The sequence below is a fragment of the Neopelma chrysocephalum genome, unplaced genomic scaffold, assembly GCF_003984885.1.
Source record: "Neopelma chrysocephalum unplaced genomic scaffold, ASM398488v2 Primary Assembly neopelma1_147, whole genome shotgun sequence".
NCBI classification, from domain to species: domain Eukaryota; kingdom Metazoa; phylum Chordata; class Aves; order Passeriformes; family Pipridae; genus Neopelma; species Neopelma chrysocephalum.
Genome location: NW_020897809.1, coordinates 5,946,265 through 5,970,563, shown reverse-complemented (window position 1 = coordinate 5,970,563; position 24,299 = coordinate 5,946,265). Strand labels below are relative to the sequence as shown.

Below are 24,299 nucleotides of genomic sequence, written 5' to 3'. Positions count from 1 at the left end.
TCACAAAAAAGGTATTTTATTATTCTTAGCAATATTCACCTTGAAGGAATATGAGGAAAGCATACACTTTTTACAGACAATATATAAACATGTTGTACATAATTAACAATAACTTAGTTCACTAATCCAAAAATAAGCAAAATAAAAATTAAAAATAAAACCAGAAAATACTGAAGAATTTTTTTTTATGCTGATACAAGTACAAAATAATTTAAATCTCAACTGCCGTTGTCTATGCTGCAGTGACTGACAATATATTGCACTTTGTCAACTGTATCAGTAATCCCTGTCTTCCACCCACATCCCTTCCCCTCCGCTCAAATCCTACAGAATTGAGTTGGGTACAAATAATGTACAACTGTACCATTGTAAAAGGTAAAAAGTAAAAAGGACCTAATTCTTTACCTCAGTAGATTAAAAATTCTTATGATTTCTCCCAACCAATTTAGTTTCCCATTTATTTCCACTTCTTTACAAAGTGCACCTATATGCCTACGCAGACCAAAAAAAAGAGGAGGAAAGCAGGATTTTCATGGCTGCTTGGTTCTTAATTATAAAATACTAGAATTACATGTTTAGAAAAAAATTAACATACATCCATTTTTGTTTCATTCTGTTTTTTTTTCTTTAAAGCAGGACTTTTGCAGTAAAGATACAATTTGGCTTGATCCAAAAAAAAAAAGAAAAACCCAACAACAAAATAGTTAAAATTTAAAAAAATAAAATAAAAAGCTTGTCACAGAGTTAAGCTTACGTGGTTTACATTATCAAACCCCTCCGTTCATTGGGGCATTTTCATCAGAAGTATAGCTAAATATGTACACTGTATGTTATACTGGAGCTTGTGTTCACGAGAGGCATCAGATCATAACAATCAATAGAATACACTTCACATTGGCAATAGCTTTGTTTTCGGTCATTTACGTACAATATGGTTTAATAACGGGAGATTTAAATTTCTTTTTTTTCCTTTTTTTTTTCATATAAAATCCACTACGGAAAACAGACGTTCCCCTTACAGAACGATGATGCTTTCCCTCATCTCATCAGCTGTCGCTGTGTCTGGGATTTGACGGATGTGTGAAGCTCAAACTGATTGTCTCTCTTTTTCCCCCTCTACAGTGATCTCAACCCCATTTCTGCCCTTCCTGCCTGTGAAGTCCACCGGGGCCTGGATGCCTGAGACAGCACACGCGCTGGCCGGCTGCGTGTGGACCTGGTGGCCACACTGCCCGAAGTTTACCCAAGCAGCTAATCTGCATTTTTAAGCGACAGCTGCCAACACAACGGAACAAAAATGCTTCAACCTCTAAAGTCTGTGAGTTGGATGTTTTTTATGCCCTGTGATGGTTTCGGCCGCGCTAGAAGTTAGCTGCAACGCGGTTTGGTAAACGCCTGTATCTCACCCCTTGCTAGTGCAGGATTGCCTTCCCAAGAGTTTTTTCCCCCCGACAGTTTGTCTGATCTAGGTGTCTGTTTTGAGGAGCAACAGGGTAGTTGGAAGAGGGGCTGTTTTTTTAAAGCAATCTTTCATGTTAGGGAAAAGAATGAAGAAATTGTGTCAAAATAATCACCATCTTGGGCACATTAAAATCCCATATTACAGATATGTTTTTCCTTTGTTCCTCCCCCTTGAAATCTTTTCCCCCTTACTAGTAATTTTGGTATGGAAGATAGATGGAGCTAATCCAAGAGGGCTGTTGAGTATGTTTCCCCTCTCCTCCTTGTTTTAAAGGCAGATTTTCTTACAGGGTAGCCATTGCAAACAACAGCACAAAAACATGCAATCAGAGGGGTTGAGGCTTTTTGTGGAAAACAAAATAAATATGACTTTGTGTCTGATTTTAAAAATTACGGTTTTATAAAGATGTCCTTTTATTTTTTTTTTCATTTTCTTTTTCTTCTTTTTTTCCCCATCCCAAACAGAGTCCACGATAGAAATCCAGCATGTCTGGCTTCCAGTGAGCCAATTCCATCCTGGGAGGCTGCTTACATCTCTTTACAATATTCACAGTAATAACAAAGAGAGAGAAAGGAAAGCCAGTTCCAAGCTTTTTCCTTCAGCTTCTGCCACCTTTTGCTTCCTGCTGGACAAATAAGTATCGAACAGGTGAGTTCTTTTTTCTTATACCTGAGGAGGCAAAGTGCATTACAGGCACCACTACACATTTCTGCAGAAGACCCATCATTTGCAAGGTTTTAGTCCAGCATTAAGAGTTAAAACCACATGGGAGCAAAGATGCCCTTTTTCCATCCCTACATTCTCCTCTTGGCAGAATGTTTTCTTACTTGGTGTCATCTTAGGCAAAGCCCCATGTTCTCAATCTCTGGGTGGGTCTCTTGGTCATCAGGTTTTATCCCATGGCTGTAACCATGCTGGATGGGTGTGGATGTCCGAATGAGATGCTGGAGGATGGGTGGATGGGGGTAGGTGTTGGTAGGATGTGTCCAGAGTGGCTGAAAGGGGGCAAATGCCCCATGGGTGCCATGTGACTGGCAAGGGCAGCAGCGCTGAAGGGAGATGACTTCTCCTGCATGCACTTGGACAGTTCTTCAAAACACTCAGAGCCTTTCTTGCTTTTCTTTGATTTGTTGGACATTTTCCTATTCCTGGTCTGAATTCCTTCCTTTTTCATGGTCAGAGGCCTGTTCACCTGCAAGAAATGAGAAAATCAGGCTCATGCAGACAAAATGACCTTATTGTGCAAAAATGAAAATATTTGGACAGCCCCCATGTGTTTTTCCTGGATGGAGACCTTTTTCTGGCCAAAAAAAATGGTGTTTCTCTCTGCAGAACTTGTTTATATTGATTTGTTTAATAAAACCACACACACAAAAAACCCCTAGACATGAAAAACAAATTGAGCTGAATTTGGCAGCTGATGACTCTCTTTCCCGTAGGCTAACCCTCAGTCCTCATACATTTCCTAATAGAAGATCAAACTAGGAGGCATATGCTGACCCAAATTCAGTCCTAAGACAGGAACAATCTTGTACCAGTAACCTCTGTTACTTACAGTTTAAATAACGTTCCAACATGTCAAGCAACTCCTGCTTAGGAATAATTTCTTAAAAAAATAAATAAATAAATACAACAAAGCCTTAGATATAATTATTTTTACAAAGTCAGAATGTAGATAGCCCATCAGGATTAATTTTTGCACAGAGCCCATTCCAAATGGCCTCTCTTTCTGGAGGGAAACGGCACACAAAACATAGTTAAAACCAAGTGTGGTAGCTCTATTTTGCCTGGTTTGCCCAAGCGTTAGAAGCCAAGCTAATACATTGTAATGTCACTGAACTTAGCATCACTATGCTGACAAAGAACGGCTGTCACTTCCCAAGGGAACCTTAGAGACGGGGAAGGAATAAAACAACAACCAAACCCCTGAAACCAATAAAAGCCTAGTGTACACCATGCAGTTAAGACATCAATCCCGGCCAGGCAAGCAGCGACACATGAGATGAGTAAATACTCACATTGTGCAATTTATAGTAGAGTCCGCAGGCATTACAAACTGGGTCCCCGTTTGCATTACGTCGCCATAAGGTCGTGGTGGTTGTCTGACAGTTGGCACAACAAGTCCCTGCTCTCCTGGCCGCTGACTAACCAAAAGAAAAAGAAAATTAAAATGTATCGCCAGGAGGAGGGAGATCATGAGAAAGGTCAAATTGGACTCAATATTTAGGTTGGGAAGAAGTAGTTACTAAGGTTTGACAGAGCATCGGGGCTGGAGGAAAGCTGCTGTCAGTTTTACATTTTATAGCCGTTAGGTTTTTGTTTAAATTTAAATATTCTCCTATGCGTGCTGCAGTTTCAAGCCCAGTGGCACTGTGTGTGCAGAGGAAGTAAGGAGAGAAACAATGAATCTCTAACTCTAACAAAAATTTTAGAGGGAGGAAAAATAATGTGATTTTTTCGGATTTTCCCCTTGCAGGATTCTAGAATGTATCATGAAAACGCATTTGACTTTTCTCTTTTTCTTTAATGACCGATTTGGTTTGTGCCAGTGTTATGACTGGGTTTGAAAACGGGGAATGATCTTAAAGAATGTGATTTTTACCCCTACTCTGGCCCTTGAAAGGTGGACACAAAAGAAAACCGACCACATTACTTAGCTGGGTGCAGTATTTATCAGAGCCATCACTGAAAATTCAGTTTGCATTTACAAGTGAAAGGGAGAAAACAAAACCGGCTCCAACTTTCTTTAAATATTTAGCAAACCAAATTTCATGCCTTGCAGCAATGATTCCACTGACCCGTCTGCAGCCTCTGTCCCTGCTCAGTTCCTTGACTGACAAGCCCTCAAACAACTGTCTTAAAAGAAAATAAAACCACCGAAAATCCAGCACCCTTTCCTAAAACTATTGTTCTGCCAAAACCAAGGTGAGGGGAAAGAAAAATGCCCAAACTTTCACCAAACGTCCCAAAACAAGAACAGGAAAAGTAGAACAGCAGGCAGCCAGTGATTCCTGGATGGGCCCTTGTCTAGCAGACCCCACAATAATGCATTCTTTGTGCATGGATGGTGATGTATTAAGTGTTATGGACGGACTAACTGCACCCCGTATTTTGGGAAATAATTTTGTATTAGAAAGCTTCAGCCCTGCCTCTTTAAGTGGTCAGAATACAGTCCATTTTGTGCTACTGAATTAATGCTGAGGACTCAGTATTTTCTTAAATTAAGAGTTTACTTCCACGAGTGTATCAATCATGGTTATTCCCTGGGGGCCTTGCTCCCTGGATATTTCTGCAATTAGCCACAGAGAGCCGTGGGGTGAAGCAGCAGCAAAGCTCACCATAGCACAGAGCATCTCCATGAGCACAGAGCCGAGTCCTGGGGCGGTGGGTTTCCCAGAGAACTCTGAGCACTTCCCTGCCTGCCGGCCCGGTGGGGAGCTGGCGCCGCTGGAAGCACAGCCCGACCCTCTCACCAAAGAGGAGCCCAGGGTTCTGTTCTCACTTGCTCCTGATTTACACCATGGCCCTCTGCAACTTTCCCAAAGCTGATGGACGGTTTAGGAGCTTTAGGCAAGACTCAGGCCCTCAGAGACTCATATATTTCAGTCCCTTACTCACCCGTGAGAACAGGCCAAAGGCAGAAAGAAGGGGTACCCCCTACTGCAAATGCACTCATGCAACCCAAACACAATTAATGCCAGACATCCAAACGCTGACATTATTAATACGATCACTTTGCTATTGCATGGCAGATGAACAAATTCCCAAAGATGGCCATCTCCTCTCCCCCGCAAACAAGCAAACTACAGTGGAAAAAGGGGCAATAAACAAAGCTGTAAATCAATTAAAACAAAACAAAACATTAAAACAACTACACTAAAAGAAAACCTCTTTAGTGCCCCCCAAACCCTGCACAGTGAGCTAAGTATAACAATCTCCCAACACGCTGGAAGGTGGAGACCTATGTTTGCATATTTGAGATGGCTTACTGATACTCAACTATGCTGCTTAACTCTATGGCCTGTCCCATTCAGTCTGGAAAGCACTTGAGCCTGAGAGACGATAATGTTACACTGTTGTCTTAACATTTTTCTATATGTCAGTCACTTTAGAAGGCAAGTCATTAAGAAGCTTGCATAGTTGAAATTCTGACTCACGACAGAAATCTTCTGTATCCTATCCCAGTGTTGGAGCAGTAATGCCAATTTTCTGCTCTCCAAACCTCATTGAAACGTGCCCATGAATAGCTAAGAGACTTAGGCACCATAAATCACAAAGCTCCAAAAAATATATTTATTATTCTTAGCATTTTACGCATTATTTGTGGAGCAGAGCGTATTAGAAATTTCAAAACAGCAAGCATGACTGGCAAGGCTTGCCTATAGAAACTCTCAAAAGCTTTTAGAGTCAGGAAACAGATACACAAAGTTTCCTTATCTTTAACGTACAGATATCCGGATAGGAAACTACTACCAGGAGCTTAGAAAGGACTTTTTTTTTTTTAAATCACTCAAATGAAAATACAAAGTATAGGTGACTCCATGGAAAAATAATAGGAATTTTTTTTTTAACAGTAGGGGATTGTCTGGGGAGGGAACCAATATTAGTATTGCCAGGGAATATAAGAGTGAAAATTACTTCATGGCTTTTATACAAATAATTATTAAGTAAGGAGCAGTAGCTTTGACTCATCTGATTTGTTTTGCTTTTTTGGAGCTGGAACTTTTTTTTTTAGTACACGGTGGAGGACATTCACGCTCATAACCCTTTCGCTCCCGGTATGTGCCCAAAATGTCCCAAGAGGCCAAATAAATGAGGAATTAAATTAAAAGCTGTCATCCGAGGATAAACGGGGAGACGGATACACGATATCCCGCGTGCATTGTGAGCGGCGGGGAGGCTCGGGACAGAGGCGCTCGGCGGCGCGGTGGTCTGAGCCGGGATGGGGGTGGAGGGGGGAGATCTGCCCCGAGGCACGGCAGTGACCTCGCCGTGACTGACCCCCGTGTACAGTACAGCTCGGCTCCACGCAGGGGCTGAGCAGAGATGAGACTCGTTTGACTTGTGCCTGTGTGTGGTCCCTCTGCCTTATTTATCCCCAAACCCAGGAGAAATAGAGACACCTACCAGCCTCCGCTTAGGTTTAATGAGAGGTCGGTTTTGACCGTTCATTTTGTGGTAGAGCCCGCAGGCGTTACACAGGTAATGCCCAGTGCCGTCTCTTCTCCAGAGAGGGGTAGCAGTTGCTCCGCAGTTCACACACTCTCTGCCTTCTAAATGGAAACACGAAGAAACCGGATTTCTTTCTTTAAAAACAAATTCACAAAAGCTTTTTGCATTGTCCTTTAGGCGTTTTTCAGAAGTCAAAACAGTGTGTTAATTCAAGCACATTCAGACAGCAGTGACATCTACAGCACATGCAGCAAGGAGCTCGGTGTTTCGAGAACTCCCAGACTCCAGTGAGTATTTTATGTCATGATCAGAAATGGGCAGCACTCTCTGCAAGGTGAGAAAGAGTGACACTCTTATTGTGTCAGATGGAAGTTATCGTTTCAGTAACAAGAACTCCCTTAGTCTGCACTGGGCACCGCTCCCCTCCCGTATCTATTGCACTCCGGTGGTTAGATCCTGTGTTCTCCTGCCACAAATACACACGTACACGTGTACACAAACACACACACACCTGCAAACCCTCAACATGTTAAAGTGAGAGTCAAAGGAAGAGGTTTTCTGGGATTAAATCTAAGCAAAAAGACCTCCCATTCTGTGCTTTCTTTTTTGTTGCAAATGCTACAGGATGAGAAAGTAGAGCCGAGCAGACTGGGAATGGATACAGAATGCCAGAGGCTCAGTTATTATTTTTGTTCTAAAAGCAGAAAAACGCTGTTAATGCTGATCTTTGGGAAAGTTCAGTTTCAACAAGCACTCTGGAAATTACTGTAAAAAAACAGGCTTTGAGTGCTTTTCTTTTTCTGTGACTTTTCAACAATCCAGTTTGAATTTGGTAGGGAGCAGTTTACCTTATTACTGCCTCGTTATTAGTTTTAGTAGCACAGTTTGCTAAACACAGCATTGTAGAAGGCTGTTTTAAATAAAACCCAACATACAACTTCTAGGTATCCGTTTCTGCCTGTGAAAGCTCTCTGTTAAAAGTTCATTTGCCTTGGATGGTTCGAGGGCAGGTCTGCTTAATATAGAAATCTCTCTTAATATAGTTTATGCAAATCCTACAGTATTTAACTGGATAGGAAATTCTTTTTGCTAATAACTGAAGCAGGCCATGTTGAGTTCAGCAGGGCTTGTGTCTCCTTTAATCTAGGGAGTGGGTAGCTTTTAAACAACACAGTCTAGAGTGAAAAATGAGGGGAGCTCTGCGGCGCTGCATTTGTAGCTTTTGTCCCTCCTAGGGCAGGAAGCTGCAGGAGTCGTTGTGTCGTGAGTCTTAGTTTTCCTACAAAAACACTGAGTGGTCACGAACTTTCCCCAGTTCCTTGCACTGGGAGCTCCCTTACAGAAGAAAAAAAAAAGGCAACTGTAAAACAAAACAAAAAAAGCTCCTTGCTTCCCCCATCTAAAAATCATTGGCGGCTACAGGACAAAAATAAAAAAGCTACTCAAGATCCATCTATCTTCAGAGACCTAGATCTTGAATTAGTTTCTAAACTCAGAAGGTTCAGGCTGCCAGTTGCCTTTATTTTCTACTCTCTGCACTACCAAAAAATAGATACACACAGCAGCAACTGCCTTGAAAGAGTGGCAAAGAAAGAGTGTATTTTTCCTCTCAAAGGAGCCATTTGAAACAGAGCTGATGAGCTTGTAAAATAGCTGGTATTTTTGTTGCAAAACTCTTAAGAGATCACATTTCTAAATTATTGTTTACTTAAATAAAAACATGTAGTGTACTCACAAGCAAATATGTGCAATGGAATACATGCACTAACACCTATAGAGCCATGTATTTTTAAGTGTTGTTTAAATTCAGTCTCAATATATTTTAATTAATCTCCTTCCATTGGTGAGGATGTCAAACAAGGAAGGTCAGAAGAATTACACAAATTGTCTTAATTTATCTGTCCAGTTGTATAACTACTGTGATTTCAAAGTGAGATCAAAACTTGGTCCATCGCCTAACGTGCTGATTTAGGACTGCACTTTTAGGACGAAATGCAAGGAGTGGTTGTGAACACGGGAAAGGTTTGCAGGCAGTCGTTTGTAAGCAAAGATATGTCTGGTTCAGGGGCAGGGGGAAAAAAGAGTATTTTCTAATTAAAGTTAGGCTGGAGTAAGTTAGCAATGACTGGACACCTTAGTCTTTTGCACTGGTATGTAAACTATATTTGAACTTTTACTCTTGTAAAATGTGCAGGGAAGAAGGCCCTCGCGATCTGAAGGGGACCCGCCAGGGAAGTTTCGCTTTCATCCTGTGCTGGGGCCTTGAGTGCCGTTAATGAAGAGATATGGAAATTATGGAGGGAGAAATACCTATCACAGGGAAGTCCCCACATGTCATCTACAGGGGTTTGCCTGATTTGGGGGAGCAGTGTCGGGCCTGAGCCCCTCGGGAAGCTGAGGCCTGCCTGTCTTCGAGGAAAACTTTTTTTTCCATCTCAATCCCTCTTTCTACAAAGCTCTGCTGGCTCAGACTGCCCCGGCCCCGTGCCCCGCGGCCCCTTCGAGCGCTCTGGGGCCGGTGCCCGGGTGCACTGGCACCCGCAGGAGCCTGGTCCAAGCTCCCTCTCCTAGTTTAAAAACCCAGAAGACCGGGACCAAGCAGTCACCCTCCCCTCCGTCCCGAAGGGCCGACACAAGCACCCAGCCTCGCAGCAGCCCGCACCCTCACCCCAAGAGCCAGCGCAGACACCCACCACCCGCACCCGGGACGCGGCCGGTGCGCAGCGGGGAGGCCACGGGCTGCGACACTTACCCGAACAGGACCTGGCCTTGCTCCGCGGCTTGGGGGTGAAGCTGGACGCGGGGCCCCCCAGGAAGCTGCCCGGGTGGAAGAGGCTGCTGCTGTAGTCGTGGGCTGCCGGCACGTAGGAAGGGTAGGTGGGGATGGGGTGGTGGGTGGAGGGCTGGGCCCCCATGCTGGTGAGGCTGCTTCTGAGCGGGCTGGCGCTCTCCATCTTCATCCCCTCCGACAGCGACACTTGGTACTTGATGCTGTCTTTGTCCTCCTGCCGAGCCCCGGCAGAGGAAGAAGGGGAGGCGGCACTGGTGGAGTTGGGGTCCGGGGACACTTCCTTGGGTGGGGTCGGGGGGAAGCCGAAGAGGTGGGAGCCGGAGTGTGAGGCCGGGGTGAGCGAAGACACGGAGGCGGTGCTGGAGGTGCTGCTGCCCGGGTACACTGAGATGGCCCCAGGCGCTCCGGCTGCCGAGGGGTGCAGGGGTGTCTTGGTGAAGGGGCTGACGGTCCAGGGGTTGTGGTGATGGGCAGACAGTGCCGCCTTGCTGCTGTCCAGCCAAGGGATCCCCGGGCTGTGGATAAGATGAGGCCGGCACATTTGACTCCCGGTCAGGCGGGCTGTAGAAACACAAGAGCGATTAGGATCAGCGTGGGGCGGCTCAGCCCGGAGCGGCTCCCAGAAGTTCCCCAGCTCCCCGTGGCTGGGCAGCTCCTCAGTCTCCGGGCAGCCGAAGGACAGCCGGCCACGGGAGAGACTTTCCAACCCGGGGAAGAGCAGCCAGGCTGACGCAGCAGCCCCTTCACCCTGTCCCAGCCGAGGGAGATATCAGCCAGCCTGGCGAGAAGGAGCAATGGGAGCAGGAGGGGGACCCAAGAACTCCCCTTCCTCCCACCCACCCCACCCCTGGGAATAGGCAGCAAACCCCTTTCTGCTTTATCTTCTGAGCTCTCATAACGCACTCTCTTCGGCTCCTAAAAACACCCCCAAATAAAATCCATCGCCGGTTTGAATCGGTTTGTATTTTGCATCCGGGAAGTAGCCGTGTCTGAGAAGTTTTTGCCTGTGCGCACACTATTTCCCCTTCCTCTCTCACCCCCCCTTTCTTTCCCTCCCCTCCTCCAGTCCTTGGTTATCCCTAGGGTTAAAATCCACCCATGCCTCCTTTTCTATCCTGTTTTAGATCTCCTTTTCCCTGGATCCGACACACCGAAGCGGCCCTGAGTGAAACTTCTTGCCCCTGCACAGGACGCCCGCTGCCAGTACGGTGGGGCCCGGAGCCCAGGAGGAGACGGCGGGGAAGGGGCCGGGGGTGCTGATTTACCGTGTGCCTGGCTGTAGGAGACCCTGGCCCGGGCATGGGCGGAATTGGCGTAGTAAGGGTTGCCCTGTGAGTCCAGGTGGTTGAAGAAGACGTCGACTTCATCCGGAGGTAGGAGCTGCGCTGGTTCCATGTAGTTGTGAGCCAGTCCGGGGTGGTGGCTCTCGGGGTGCTGCCCGTTGAGCACGGCGTGGTGGGCCATCCAGCGAGGCTGGTCCGTGGCCACCTCCATGGCCTCGGGCCTCCCCTCCCGCCCACCCCCGGGCCAGGAGCGAGTGGCGCTCGGTGGGGGTGGTGGTGCTGCTCGTGGGGTGGCTTTTGGCTCTGGTGGTTGGTTTTAGGAGATGGGGTAGCTTTTCTTAGAAAAAGAACCGCCGGGTGACTGGAGCGCACCCTCTGAGGGGATGAGGGGAGGACCCCCGAAGTCAGCGTGTCCCTCTGTCAACAGGCGGGTAGCGTAGGCAGGTCCGGGGAAGCGCCGGGGCAGCACCTGTAGGGAGAGACGGGAGGGTTAGCGGCTCGGCAGCCCGGGGTGCGCTGCCTGCCGGACCGGCTCCCGGCAGGGTTCTTTTCCCAGCGGTGCAAGGATGGGGAGGGGGAAGCAGAGCCCCTCCCCCCTTCCAAAAATATCCTCTCCCCAAAAGTCCTTGCCTTGCGCCCTCCCTGCTCATTGCCCCACAAAATAAACAGAGATCCCATTCCAAACTCTTTACCAAAAACAACATTAAAAAAAAAAAGAAAACCCAAACCAAAACAGAACAAAAACAAAAAGAAAGAAAAAAAGGAAAAAGCTTTCTTCCCCCCCACTCCCCGCTCTCGCTACAAACGTCAACAGGAGTTTTTCCAGCTGGCTTCAAAAGAGGAGTAAAAAGGAAAAACGGCAGAACTAATACAGCGTAGTTCTAGCAAGAACTTCGACTGACACAAAAGGAAAAGGAGGAGGAGAAATGTGGAAGGGAGAGAGAAGAAGACCGGGGACAAGGGTGTTTAGAGAAGGCAGCGAGTGCGCCCTGGCAGCGGCGCGGCGACCCCCCCGCCCTCCTCCCTTGTCCCACACTTACCCGGCGCGGGAGGCTGGGTGGCGATGGATGCCGGCGTGGAGGATGCGAGTGCCGGGAAGAGGGGGAGAACGGAGGGGAAATAAAAAAAGCGAAGAAGGAGAGGAGGGGGCAAAGGCAGAGCGAGCGCGGGAGGAGGAGAGGAGGCTGGATGGAGGGTGTTACTCAGATGGCAAAGCCGCTGCTCTGGCCGGCTCGGTCCCATCCCCGCGCATCCTATATGAGCGCTGGCGCCAGCTGGCCGCGGCGCCGCAGACGGGCCGGGGCGCGCAGGGCCGGCGGCCGGGCCAGCCAATCCCGCCGTCCCACACCGCCCCCAACCGCACCCCCGGCCCCAAACGGAGCCGGCCCGGAGGGGGGAGAGGGTGGGGAGGACGCGGCAGACCCCCTCCTTCGCCCCCCTTCCCCCGCTCGCAGCATGCTCGCCCGGCAGCGCCGTTGGGGGCTTTCCCCGCCCGGGCGCTGCACGCCCCTGCGGGGCGGGGACGGCAAAATAAGGGGGTCCCGCCGGGGTGTGCGGGGATGCGGAGGGGGGCGAGGGAGGACGGAGTGCGGGAAGAGCTCGGCGATGGGGTCGGCTTCGCCGGGTGCCGCCGAGCCGCGGCTCCCGGCGCCGCCGCCGGGATGCCCGAGGCTGGAAATCGGCACCGGGGAGATAAATACGCTAAAATCCTTTAAACCAGGCAGAGCAGGACGCAGCCGGGAGCGAGACAAACCCCACCGTGGTCGTTCCCATCACGTTAGTTTAAAATAACTGTCCGGATCGGAGAAAAAAATAATTAAAAACAAATAATTGCGAGGCTCCGCGACAGCCCCGGGGACCGGCGGGATAAGCAGGGCCTGGCCGGCGGGGTCGCACCGGGCCGGCTGCGGGGCAGGGACGGACCCTATCTGCTCCCCGGCCCGCAGCTCTCGGTCCGGACCTAGGCTGGGGTTTCCTGGCCACTGTGGGCCCGGGGAGCCAAGCCGGGCCGGGGCAGAAGGGCGCTGGGACCGGCTACAGCCTTCCCAGCGGGGCTGCGGCGGCCGCAAACACGCTTGTTTTTCCATTCTCCCATGTTTTATTAAAAAAAAACATAAATAACGAAATAAACATCACAGTTTTAATATTTGCAATGACTTGTGTGCTCTGGGCCGGGGAGCAGAGGCGCATCCTAAATCAACAGGCGTTTTCTGTGGAGTTTGCGGTGCAGCTCAGCGGCAGCAGCCGGGGTGCGGGTCGGACTCCGCCACTCCTAAAGGTGTGGGTAAACCCGTCCGCTTTTGGGGCGGAAAATATTAATAATAGGAAAGTCACAATTAACTCCCCGGAGCGCGGCCGGGCGCTGCTGCAGGTACCGTTTCCCAGGCGCTCCTCAGCCGCTGCTTTAGGGGGAAAAGGGAAACGCTGGTGGCATTCCCTCAACCTTCCGAGCTGGGCGCGGGACGAGGACACTGCCCCTGCCTGGGGAACGGGGCAGGGGCGGCGGGGAGCAGCCCCTCCACTCTCCGGGCAGCGGCCGCGGCTCCAGCCCGACGGCGCGGCCGGGGCAGGGGGCGCGGGAGCCGGTCGGGGCTGCGCCGGGCCCCACGGGGATATTGCGGGCGGGGGGAGCGGGGCGGCCCCGGGGATGCTGCTGCTGCCCCCGGGGCCGCCCCCGCGGCGGGCAGCGCTGGGGGCTGGGAGCCGGAGCCGGCCTCCCCCGGCCCGACCGCCCCAGTCACTACGACGCCGGGGCTCTGACGTCACCCGTCACTGCCAAATTCGCCAGGAAATGAACTTTTTTTTTTAAATAATAACAATAATAATAATAATGATGACGGTAATAATAATAAAACTCCCTTTCCTCGCTGCGGAACACGTCTGGCCGGAGCGACATGGGGCTCCCTCTCTAACTATTCTTTCACCACCACCCGTTGTCCCCACAGAACCTCCCCCCAGGGATCTCTCAACGCAGCCCCCCGGGGGGACCCACAGCGCAGCCCGGCGGGGCGGGGGAGCGGGGGCCGGATTGGGGGAACCGAAGGCTGGGGCAGGGAGAGTAGATTATGCTCCCCCCTCCCCTCATCCTTTCCTCTGAAGCCTCCTGCACCCAAAGCCCGGGTTGTCCCGCTCGTCCCGGCACCCTGACCTCGGGGCTGCGCGCTGGCGCCGGGGCCGCGGCGCCCCTCGCCCCGTCCTGCCGCCGGGGGGGTGGTCGCAAGTGGTGGGGCCGGGCGGCAGCTCCTCCGGCGGCTGCCGGGCGCGGAAGGGGCGGTGGAGCCGGCTTCTCCCGGGACGGGCTGGTTGGCCCGGGCAGGCCGGGAACAGGCGCTGGGCCGGGCTTGGTGGGAGAGGGGCCGGGGTTCGGGAGGGCAAGTGCCCCCCGCGCTATGGAGCGTGCCCAGGAGCGTTGGGCCGGTATTGCCCGGGAGGAAAGGGAAACAAAGCATAAATAAATTTTTTAAAAAAATTATTTTAAAAAAAGGAAAGTTAAAAGACAGAGAGAAAAATCAATCGAGGTTTCTGAAAATCCGGCTTCCTCCCTCCGAAGCGATTTTTTTTTCTACAAGCACCAAAATCACATAAAATATCGCCCCAAAACGGATTTTTTTACGTTTTGAAAGAAAGGTGAGTATAAAATAAACTCATGCGGTTGCAGGTAGGTCCCCTCGGCGCCTCGTTCTACCCACAGCCGGAGGCTACCGGGGCCGGGGCGGGCCGTGCCCGGGGGGTCCCGCCCGATGCAGCGGGGCAGGGATCAGCCGGGCCCCGCCGGCTCCGGCTCCCGCTCCCGGCCGGCAGCAAAACCCAGTGCCTCCCTACACCCTTATTAATATGGATATTTTAATTACTGCCCTCCTGCCATCAGCACGGGGCCGCGATTTTTGGTTTTGTTTTGGGGTTTTTTTTGGGGGGGGGGGGAGTGGGGTGGGCTGTTTGTTTTAGACAGGTGATAAAATCGCAGTTAACGAGCTGATAATTCGTTCGTGTTTGTTTTAAAAGACAAATTGTAAAGATTAATCAGGCGGCTTGATTTATGGCGAGGCAGACCCCGGCGCTGCCCGGCCAGGGCTCCCTGAAGCCCCCGTCTCGGGTTACCCGGGGGCCGGCAGGCGAAGCAAAACAAAAGGGGCGAGCGGGCGGCGGCGGCGGCTCCGGCCGCGCCGCCTCGGGACAGGATCCCCCGGCGCCCACGCCACCCCCGGGCCGGGGGTCCGGCTGCCACCTCCCCGCTGCCGGGTGCTGGCTGCGGCCGGCGCCTCTCCTCGCACCCACCTCTCGCCTTCTGCACCCCCATCCTATTAAACCCCTTCGCAAAATAAATAACCCCTCCAGCAGGAATGAAGGATTTCTGCCGAGACACCTGGCTGAGCTGGGAGGTTTCCTAGCCAGCCGGCTCGCAGTATTTTGTTTTATTTTATAATTTTATTTTATATATTTTATTATTATTCCCGACCTGTCCCATCCCCGCTGCCTGGATTTGGCGAACCGGCTGCCGGCTCCGGTCTCGGCCGCTGAACGCCCCGGCGGCACGGCTGAGGTTTTTAATTGAATTAATTCACCCACCGGGAGCAGCAGCGAACCGCACTGGCTGCTGGAGGCGAGCGGCTTAGCTCCGCTCCGCAGCCCGCCGCTCACACGGCTGGTTAAGCAGCTCTTCCCTCAATTTTCTGCCAAGCCTCCCGGGAGAGGGTCCGGCCGGGCCCCGCTCCCGCTAACCCCCGTTTACCTTCTTTCCCCACTTTTCCCCCCGGACACTACGGGCTCCGTTTTATTAACTTTGTTTTGTTATTGCCGTTGCATTTTATTTTTCTCTTTTAATAAGGGAGCTTTCCCAGACCTGGAAGCACAACTGGTTATTTTGATTTGATTGACAAGTGATGTCATATCGTTAAGGGAGGGGGGAGACGACAACATGTTTTAGCAACAGTTAGTAGCGCCATGTGATGGAGGTGACATCTATTCCTGGGCAGAGGCGAAGGCAGAAAACAAATACCCCGGCGCCGCACACGGACCATTTATTTACACTCCTGAAGAGGGGTTTCCTCCTCTTTTTTTCCTTCCCCCCCCCCCCCTTCCTGGGTGCTTGGACCTGGGAAAAATTGTACCTGAGGAAGCGGGGGTGGGACTCGCAAACCCGAGGGCACATTCCTCCAGACACCCCTTCCTGGGGTGCCCTCGGCGACCCCCCGAAAGACACGCTCCCCACCCCCGCTGCCCCGTGAACGGAGACCTGGGGGTCGAGACCTCCCGTGCAGCATTCCCCACTCCTCACTTCGTGAGGTGCAACCCTCCGCCGCAAGCAGGGAGGGCAGGAAAACTCCGTGAAAAGAAAGAAAAAGAGCGCTCAGCGCTCAGTCCCGCACCGGGCCGCGGCGCTCCCGGTGCCTGCGGGCGATGTGCGAGGCCGGGGCGGGCCGGGGAAGGCGGCTGCCCGCCGGCGGGGAGGGGGCTGGGTGGGCCCGCTGTGGGCGTATCGCCCTGGCCCCCCGCCCCGCCGCAGGTTGGGAACCAGCCGGCTCTGCCAGCGGCTGCCGCCCGCAGGTAGGAGCCCCGGGCACCCGGCCCCGCCGAGCAGCCCCCCGCCCCGCCCCGGGTTTATTTCCTTGGATGGGATTTTTTTGGGAGGGGAAGTTCTTGCTTTCTGAGTTTTTTTCTTTTCTTTTTTTCGGTGTTTTCCTTCCTCTGCTCTTGTCTCCGCTTTGCTTTTCTTCTCCCCCGGCCCCCCTGTCCTGCGTTACTACCACGTATTAATGGCTCCTAATAGGGTTATAAAGTGACACAGTTACCTCGTAACCGCACGACCCTTCTTTAAATTGCATTGAGGAAAAACAAAGAGAAAAAAAAAAGCGAGAGATACGGCTCGGGGAATAAATCGCGGAAAACTTATTTTTTGTTTGTTTCTGTAAATACGCTATCCCTCATCCCGCAGACGATTTCTGCGGGGTATGTTCCCCACGGTGGGAACTCTCGGTCCCAGCCTCGCCCCTGGCACACTCCCGCACACGCCTTCACCTGCGCTTTGTCCGCAATTTGCCTGGTGCACACCACCCCCGCAGCTCGTTCGGCTGCAAATAAAGGGGAGGAAAAGCCTCAAGTCGACCCCAGTCTGCCCACAAAACCGCCTTTTGTGCAAGTTCCCGAAGTGCGGGGGGTAGGGAGGGTTGCACACGCACCGCTTTGTCCAGAAAAAGGTATAATTATTTTTTTCAGGCGCTGCTAGGAAAGATTTCGTTCGTAGGATCTCGCTTTAATTTTTTTATATGTATTTTTTTCTTTCAAGGTTATTTCGGGAGCAACTGTTGCAAGAGGGAGGACAGAGGCCGATCCCGCAGGTTTGATTTGTTCCTCCTCAGACAAAACTTTGCTGGGGAGGGACTGGCCCGGCACGGGGAGCGGGGCTTGACTAGTGCCCGACACCGGCAGTGTCTGTGGCCGCCTGTCCCTGCGAGCCGCGGGGCTGAGCCAGGCCGGGGCTTAGACTTCGGAGGAAAAAAATAAATAATTGCGTTTAATAAAGATGCTTCGTGCTCTGGGGAAGAACAATCCCCGCGGCCGAAACTCGCACCCCCTTAGTGAAATCGCTTTTCTTATTGAAATCATCTCAAATCCAGGCAGGCTCCACTCTTGGTCGCTTCTATTTTTTTTTTTAATTTTTTTTTTTTTTTTGCCTTCCAGCCTCAGCACCCCAAAGCAAAAGGAGGATAAAGAGGGGAACTTTGCACATACAACAACAGAAAAAAAAAAAGGCGAGGGGGGGTGAAAGAGCCGGCGGAGAGGAGCGGCCGTGTCCCCGATGTGCCTGGGTAATTTTAAATCATGCAAAGCCCCGTAAAGCTGCCGCACGGGACTGGGACGGGAAGACTCCCCGGCAGGCAGGTGCAGGGAGAGAGGGGCCGGGCCCTGCCGGCTTTCGGGGCAGAACAAACCCTCGCATCTTTTTTTTTTTTTTTAATGCCCAAATCTGCCAACAAAAGCAGACAGGAGATAGGATGTGGCTGCGGGGAGGGGGCGCAGGACTCCGCACACCCTGTCTCCGGGAAATCTCTGCCTGGCCGCCCTGGGTGAAATGCAACTTTCCAAGATGGAGATTTAAATAATCATCCCGATGACAATGGGAAAGAAAAAAAGAAAAGCAAAACCAAAACAAAACAACCAATCTCAGACCCAACCACGGCCCGGCAGCCCCGCTCCCCGCGGAGTGCGGTGCGGGAGCGGCCCGGGCGCGCTCCGCCGCCGGGCAGAGCCGGGGGAGCCCCGCGGTGCCCCCGGGCGCTGCACCGGCCTCAGCCCGGCCGGGCGGGAGGCAGCAGCCCGGGAGGTATGGCCGTGCTGGGGACATTTTTTCGTTCTTTACAAACCCTGCCAGGTTTGCCCCTGGGGAAAATCTCTCCGGCAGCGGGACCCGCACCTCGATGCCTGCAGGGCCGACCCCGGGCCGTGCAGAGCCGCGCCGCCGAGGCCCCTTACCTTGCCTTTCGCCCGTCCTCGTTTTCCTTGCAGTGTTCCGCCCGGTGCCTGGAAAGCGCCGGCTGTGCTCCTGGCGGGGCCGTTCCGCGGGCTGGGGAAGGGTCCGGCCACGGGAGCCTCCCCGTCTGCCCGCGCCGGGAGCGCGGCTGTGCCGCGGGCGGAGGGTGCGCGCAGCCCGGCGGAGGGGCTGCCGCCGTGCGCGCTGTTGAAAAACTGGCAGCAGTTTCGAGCTGAGCCCTTTTTTTTTTTTCCTCCCTTCCCTCCTTCCCCCCTTCTCTTCCTCCCGCCTCCCTCCCTCTCCTTTCCTCTCTCCCTTCTTTCCCTCCCCTTCTCTCCCTCACTCTCCTACATTCACGGATGGCACAGCGAGCCACTGTGTATTTATGTACATAATAAGGCAGCTCGTCCCCTCCACTTCATTTGCATCATTACAATATCTGTACAAGCACATCACATTGTCTGTTGCTTGCACCTTTTGTTACGGTTGCTGTCACAGTCTACGCGACTTGACTTTCATATTTTAAATGAATTGATATTATACCAACAACACACACTCACATCCCAGGCGCTGGGAAACCGGGCTCCGGCGCGGCGGGCGCCGCAGCCCCAGCCTCTCCTGAGCCGCTCGCTTCTTCCTCGGATCCCAAGGAACGCAGGGTGGGGGGAGCCGCTTCCTAGGATCAATTATTCGTATAAATTATTCCTATTCATATGAATTTTGTTTCCACTCTCTAATGAAGGGAATGCTTTAGGGGCCTCGGAATTTTTTTCCCCTTGACCAGCCTGGCTTTTGTACAACCTCGTGTTTTTTCTCACCCCTCTCCCTTCCAAACTCAGCCTTTCGGGCTATGCACCTGCACGTAAGTGAGGCAGCGGAGAAGCTGAAAGAGGCGCAAGCAGATATTACACGACGGGTCGTTGTTATAGCTAGGAAAGAGACGGTAAAATACGTATTTCGTAGACCACTAAGAAATTCAGCCAGAACGAATATTTTTGGAAACGTTTGCGCGCCCCAGCCCTAGCTTGGCAGTCCTCACCTGCTGGGTATTTTCCTCCCGGTGCGTGTGTGTGCGGGGCTGGGGGCTTCCCTCTCCAAGCGCCCGGTGGCTGGATGGGGTGACGGGAACAGGGGTCGCGCCGCGGGGGCCGCGTTGAGGCTCCTCGGGGGGCGCGCCGGGATTCTCCGGAGGGGGGAAACAGGCAGGACCCCCGCCCAAGGCTGCGGGAAAACCATCTTGATGGAGAGACAAAGGCCGGACCGTCCGGCGGGGCCCCTGCGGGAGGTGGGGGAACGAAATATGGTTCGGGAAGGGAAAGAGAAAAGTTTCACGGGAGGGGAATTATCATCATAATGGAGGTAAAAATGTGAGCAGGGGAAAGGAGGGGGGGAATCCTATTCTGCTGGCATTTTCTGTCTGTCTTTGTGATATGGTTCGGGGGAAAAAGGGTCCTTGATATGCGGCAGATAATTCTTATCAGCCCCACGCAGCCCATTTCCAAAGTAAGTGTTTTAATTACTCCTCCTGTATTACCCTTCATCCTCTGAGAGCAGATACATCACCAGATTTATGCAGGGGAAAATACAAAAGAATGAGGTATTAAAATATATACATATATATATATCCCCTCTTTTTTCCCTTGTGCCCAGGAAGAGGGAGACGCTGTCGTCAGACGCGCCCTGGGATCGCCCTGCACGAAACGACTCCAAAACGAGAAACTGTCACTCAGGTGGAAAAACTACAGGAAAAGTGGGGTTTGAAGGCTGCAGATTTTTCCCCAAGCAGGGACAGACGAGGGTGTCCCAGCGGGGGTTTCGGGGGGCTGAGACCGGCGGAGGCGCAGGGCTGTCACACGAGGCTCACCGCACCGTGCCTGCTCGCCGGCTGGCCTGTCCCGGGACATCCAGGGCCACCCCTCCACGTGCCACCAGAGGCATTTTTGGTCGGAGGGACAAGGTGTCACGATTTTCCCCTCACGCTCGCTGGAAGAGAAGGATGTTTTCCTTTGCTGTTTAGCTTTCGTACTAAAGATGTCATCTGAAAGTCTGGGAGGAAGGAGGGAGCGTGTTCTGCTCTCTTCCACGGTAACAACCATATTCTGCATATTGAAAAATATGATAGACAGTTGAAGGCTTTTTTCCTTCCTCCCACCACCCCCCCCCCCAAAAAAAAAAAAAAAAAAAAAAAAGAACCAACCTTTTCAATATTGATTCAACAAAAAAAGAGGGAGAGAATTTAAAAAGAGAAGAAGCAGCACCGGCAGCAAGGAGAATATAGGCTCAGCAGCTCTCCAGGTTCGCTTCCTTATTATTACTATCCAGGGGTAATTTTTCATCTCTGCTAGCTAATCTTTGTTCCTTGTGAAGATAATGAATAGCCCAATCCTTATCTCCTGGGCTCCTGGAGGCTGCTGGAGAATGGGGTTGAACAGGGTTGAAAATTGGTTCCAAAGTGCTGCTGAATAAATGGTGTTCCTTATCTCTCGCTTCCAGATTATCGGAACCCTTTCAAAACTCACACAACAAATACAGCCACCGCATCTAATGCATCATTTACCAGAGCAGATCTCCGCGTTTGATCGGCAGATAGGCAAAATCTATGTATTCCTTGCTTTACTCAGTATGCATGGATGCGGGGCTGCTGTGCACGCAGGGTGCCCCCGGCCGGGCCTGGGACACCCCCGAGGCTCTCAGCACATGCGGGTCTTTGCTGTGGATTCCTCGGAGTGACAAGAGTGTCCCCTGCCCATCCCCGATCCTGCTGCATCCCCGTGCAGCACCTTGCACGGAGCAGCCCACCGTGCAAGGTGCTGCCATGCAGTGCACTTGGGCATTTGGGGTTGCTCTGCTGGGGAACTGGTGGGTTTGCAGGGAAAGGTGAACAGTTGTGAGCATCATCCTGGGTACACCAGGCACCTGCTTTACACTCCCACTCCTGCACCCACAGTTGCATTCACCCGCACTCACGAGCGGTCACTGCTCCAGGAGCCCCGGCTGTCTGGCAGCATCTCTGCCACTTCCAGGCTCAGCTGTGTCCTAGTCCTGCCCCAGCCCTCAGCAATCTCAGGGCCCAGCTGGATCAATCTCGTAAAACCTGCCAGTGGTCCCCCCAGCTTATTCTCCCCTAACCCTGGCCACAGAGCCCAGCCAGCCCCTAGGGTTCCAGCCCTCACAGTAGGTGCTGGGTGATCCCTCCACACCCCAGCCATGGCCAGAACAGGGCACATGGGGCAGCCTAAATTTGGGGAGCAATTGGTGATCCTGGGGGAGAAAAATAAACTTCACAGAAAGGAAGTCTTTGCTGCTAGAGTTAGCATGAAGTCCATCCCTTCCAGCTCAGGGCAGTATCAGGTTTACTCCCTTCCTTTCTTTCTCTCTTTGTCTTTTCCTCTCTTTTTCTTCTCTTCTCTTCTCTTCTCTTCTCTTCTCTTCTCTTCTCTTCTCTTCTCTTCTCTTCTCTTCTCTCTTTCTTTCTTTTTTCTTATTCTCTCTCCTTTTCTTCCTTTTTCTGTTTTTTTCCCTCTCAAAATTCATCTATCTAATAGTAAATGCCTCCCAGTCTGGCCATGCAGCCCCCAGCTCCAGAATAGAAGATCCCCAACCCAAAGCCAGGAACAGATGTCCCCTAGGTTCTCACCTACCCCTTCTTTCTCTGGCAGCACCTGAGCCTGTGCCCAGGTACCAAACAAGGCATCATTTTATTCTATGCCACCGCAGCTCATTCCCCGTGTCACTGGCACTGCCCTGGACCACCAGCCCAGGGGCCAGTGAGATTCTCGGCTGGGGACAGGACACCCACAGTGTCCTGGTCCCCTCTGCCTGGCCAGCAAAGCTCATCTTTTCTCTGCCTGGAGAGAGAGAGAAACTTGCATGGGAAGTTGCGGGCAAGCAGCAACCCCAGCCAGCCCCAACCCATGCTTGAGAGTTTTGCAAATGTTCAACTTGTACTAATTTTTTATGGCTGTATTCACAGTTGTTCCCTGTAAAAAATGGACCTGTGTTAGTTTATTAATAACCTAAACATTACGTATTAAAGACCTATGAGTGACACAAGATGACAAAAAGCTGTATTTTTCCAATATACACAAGCACACATTTAATAACCTTCTATTGCATCTCAGCTAGGCCTTCTCTCTGATGGTTCCCATGGCAACTGAGATAAAAAAGCAGCCATTTTCCATATCTCTATGAAAGTCTATTATATTGCAGGATTAGTTCATCTTCTGCTAAGGTCAAACACAAAGTCATACAACCTGAAATATTTAGAATCCATGTACATTCATTTTTTTATATGCCCTTTCATTTTCCACAAAAGACTGGGCTCCTCTGAGGTTTTATTCCCCAGAAAATGCTAAGCAAAGCAATAAAAAAATCATGATTAGCAGCTGATGAAAAGTTCAATTGTTTTTTTTTCCCTTCCTTTTTTTTTTTTTCCCTTTAAAAAAACCCCTCACTATTGTTGGGCAGATAGTGCCTTCCCCATTTATCTCTATCAGCAGCCGTGATTGCAGGCGATACCGGCCGCCTAATTGGGCTGGGAGCGATTCGCAGGCGGACGGCGGCACCTTCTGGCAGCGGCGGGTGACACACGAAGGAGCTGGGTCAGCCGGGGGTGTTTGGGGCCGCCCCCCCTCAGCATCCCCCCGCTGCGGACCCGCGGGGGCCGGGGCAGGAGCCGGGCTCGCCCGAGGGCTCCGTGCGGTCCCCACCGGGGTACCCCATGGGTGCGTCCCGGGACGGCACCGCTCGACTCTGCCGCACCCTAAAAATTAATATAATCTCACTGCGGGCTTGCAACCACCTCAAGAGTCTGTATCTGCTTCTTCCCGCGGTGATTAAACATTTTTACTTAGTAGTGCAGGTGCCCTTTCACCTGCAAGTTTCAGCTACTGCGTGCCTGCAAAAAAAGATGTGTTGTGCACATCCAAGTTGCTCCCGTGAGCCCCAGTCTCCAGCGTGGTGTGGAGAGGGAAAGCAAAGTCACTTTTCTTTTTTTTATGAAGGAGTTGGCAACGTAATTCAACTGGGTCTTGGTGACACCTCGAAATGCAATAAAATAAAACCTGGGCAGCCTTCGGACAGTTTGAATGGTGACAAACATGTTATCGCCCATGACATGAAGAACTACGGCTCGCTCTTTTTCCAAGGTCACTCGAAAACCTGGAAAATTAGGGGAGAGAATTTGTGCATGCAGCCATTCACACTTGTGGCTTTGTTCACAGATACCTGTTTCAATGTGACATTTATTCCAGCCTCTTTTAATGTGGAAAAATAGATACTCTGGAAATATGTGCAAATGGGAAGAAGGACTGAAGAATACTTTTTCCCTTCCCATCCCTCCATCTGCAGGGGGCCCCACAGGGGTGTCCCGGTGGCTCCAGCCATGACATTGGAGCAGCTCAGGGTGGGCCAAAAGAGGGGGTTAGCATTCCTGTCTGTCCCTGGAGATGACCTGCACCTGCTACAGAGAGGTTGAGTGGGAGTGGAGAACAGGAGCCAGAGTGGGCAAAGGCAAATCCCAGCCTGACCCTCCATCCCCCTGCTGCCTCAGCCTCTGACAGCCTGGGTGAGGTGGGTGGCACAGGGCACACAGATGTTGTCAGAGGTTGGAATGTACCCAAGGATGTTTTCAATAAGTTGTTTGCAGGTAGGTGTTGCACAGTAGGGGCCAGTGTCATGCCCACCTCCTAAAAACAAGCAGTAGCCCCTGCTCTCAGCAGCACACCTGGGAGGGGAGTGCCAGAGCAGCTTCCCAGCTGGTGACCTGCTCACCTGGGGCACCTGTGCACCTATAAAAGCCCACACCAACACTCTCCTCTTCCTTTGGTCTCTGCTGGCTTCTGCTCCTTTTGGTGGAGGGCAGACAGCTGCATTTTTAGGACTAATACAAAGCTATGTATTTTTAAAGCTTGGATCCTGGGATTTGGATTTTTTTGCCCTGAGCTGGATGTTTGAAGGATGAGTTCAGAGCATCACCAAACACAGGTGGGTTTCTTTTTTAAGTCTTATGGTTTCTTTTCTCCCCTGCTTCATCCTTGCCATCCTGGTCAGCAGTTGACATGGTGGGTGCCCTTCTGAAGTTTGCAGCCCTGAGAAAGCCTTTAGAAATCTGGGAGTAACTAT

General features: G+C 51.6%; 1 protein-coding gene and 1 long non-coding RNA gene across 3 annotated transcripts; one reads left to right on the top strand and one right to left on the bottom strand.

Moving 5' to 3' along the window:
• Positions 1 to 11,924, bottom strand: GATA2 (GATA binding protein 2). The gene is made up of 6 exons (XM_027700847.1): positions 11,749 to 11,924; positions 10,691 to 11,177; positions 9,387 to 9,986; positions 6,590 to 6,735; positions 3,481 to 3,606; positions 1 to 2,654 (listed from the first exon to the last, which is right to left on the bottom strand). The coding sequence occupies exons 2-6, from the start codon at positions 10,917 to 10,919 to the stop codon at positions 2,355 to 2,357; spliced, it is 1,401 nt and encodes a 466-aa protein (XP_027556648.1). The 5' UTR covers positions 10,920 to 11,177; positions 11,749 to 11,924; the 3' UTR covers positions 1 to 2,354.
• On the top strand, positions 10,699 to 20,349 carry LOC113976060. Of its 2 annotated transcripts, XR_003536984.1 has the most exons (4): positions 10,699 to 10,798; positions 16,992 to 17,043; positions 17,387 to 17,514; positions 19,827 to 20,349. It is a non-coding gene; the product is annotated as an uncharacterized LOC113976060 (long non-coding RNA). The 2 variants fall into 2 exon arrangements; XR_003536983.1 differs by lacking the exon at positions 19,827 to 20,349 and having other exon boundaries at positions 17,387 to 17,655.
• Positions 20,350 to 24,299: the final 3,950 nt, after the last annotated feature.

What these genes read in the sequence shown, in the direction of transcription:
- GATA2 (XM_027700847.1), bottom strand. Translation starts at nt 10,919, where the DNA reads ATGGAGGTGGCCACGGACCAGCCTCGCTGGATGGCCCACCACGCCGTG. An exon ending in CAAGGCCAGGTCCTGTTCGG is followed by an intron (nt 6,736 to 9,386) that starts GTAAGTGTCGCA and finishes GTTTCCATTTAG; the next exon opens with AAGGCAGAGAGTGTGTGAAC. An exon ending in TCTACTATAAATTGCACAAT is followed by an intron (nt 2,655 to 3,480) that starts GTGAGTATTTAC and finishes CATTTCTTGCAG; the next exon opens with GTGAACAGGCCTCTGACCAT.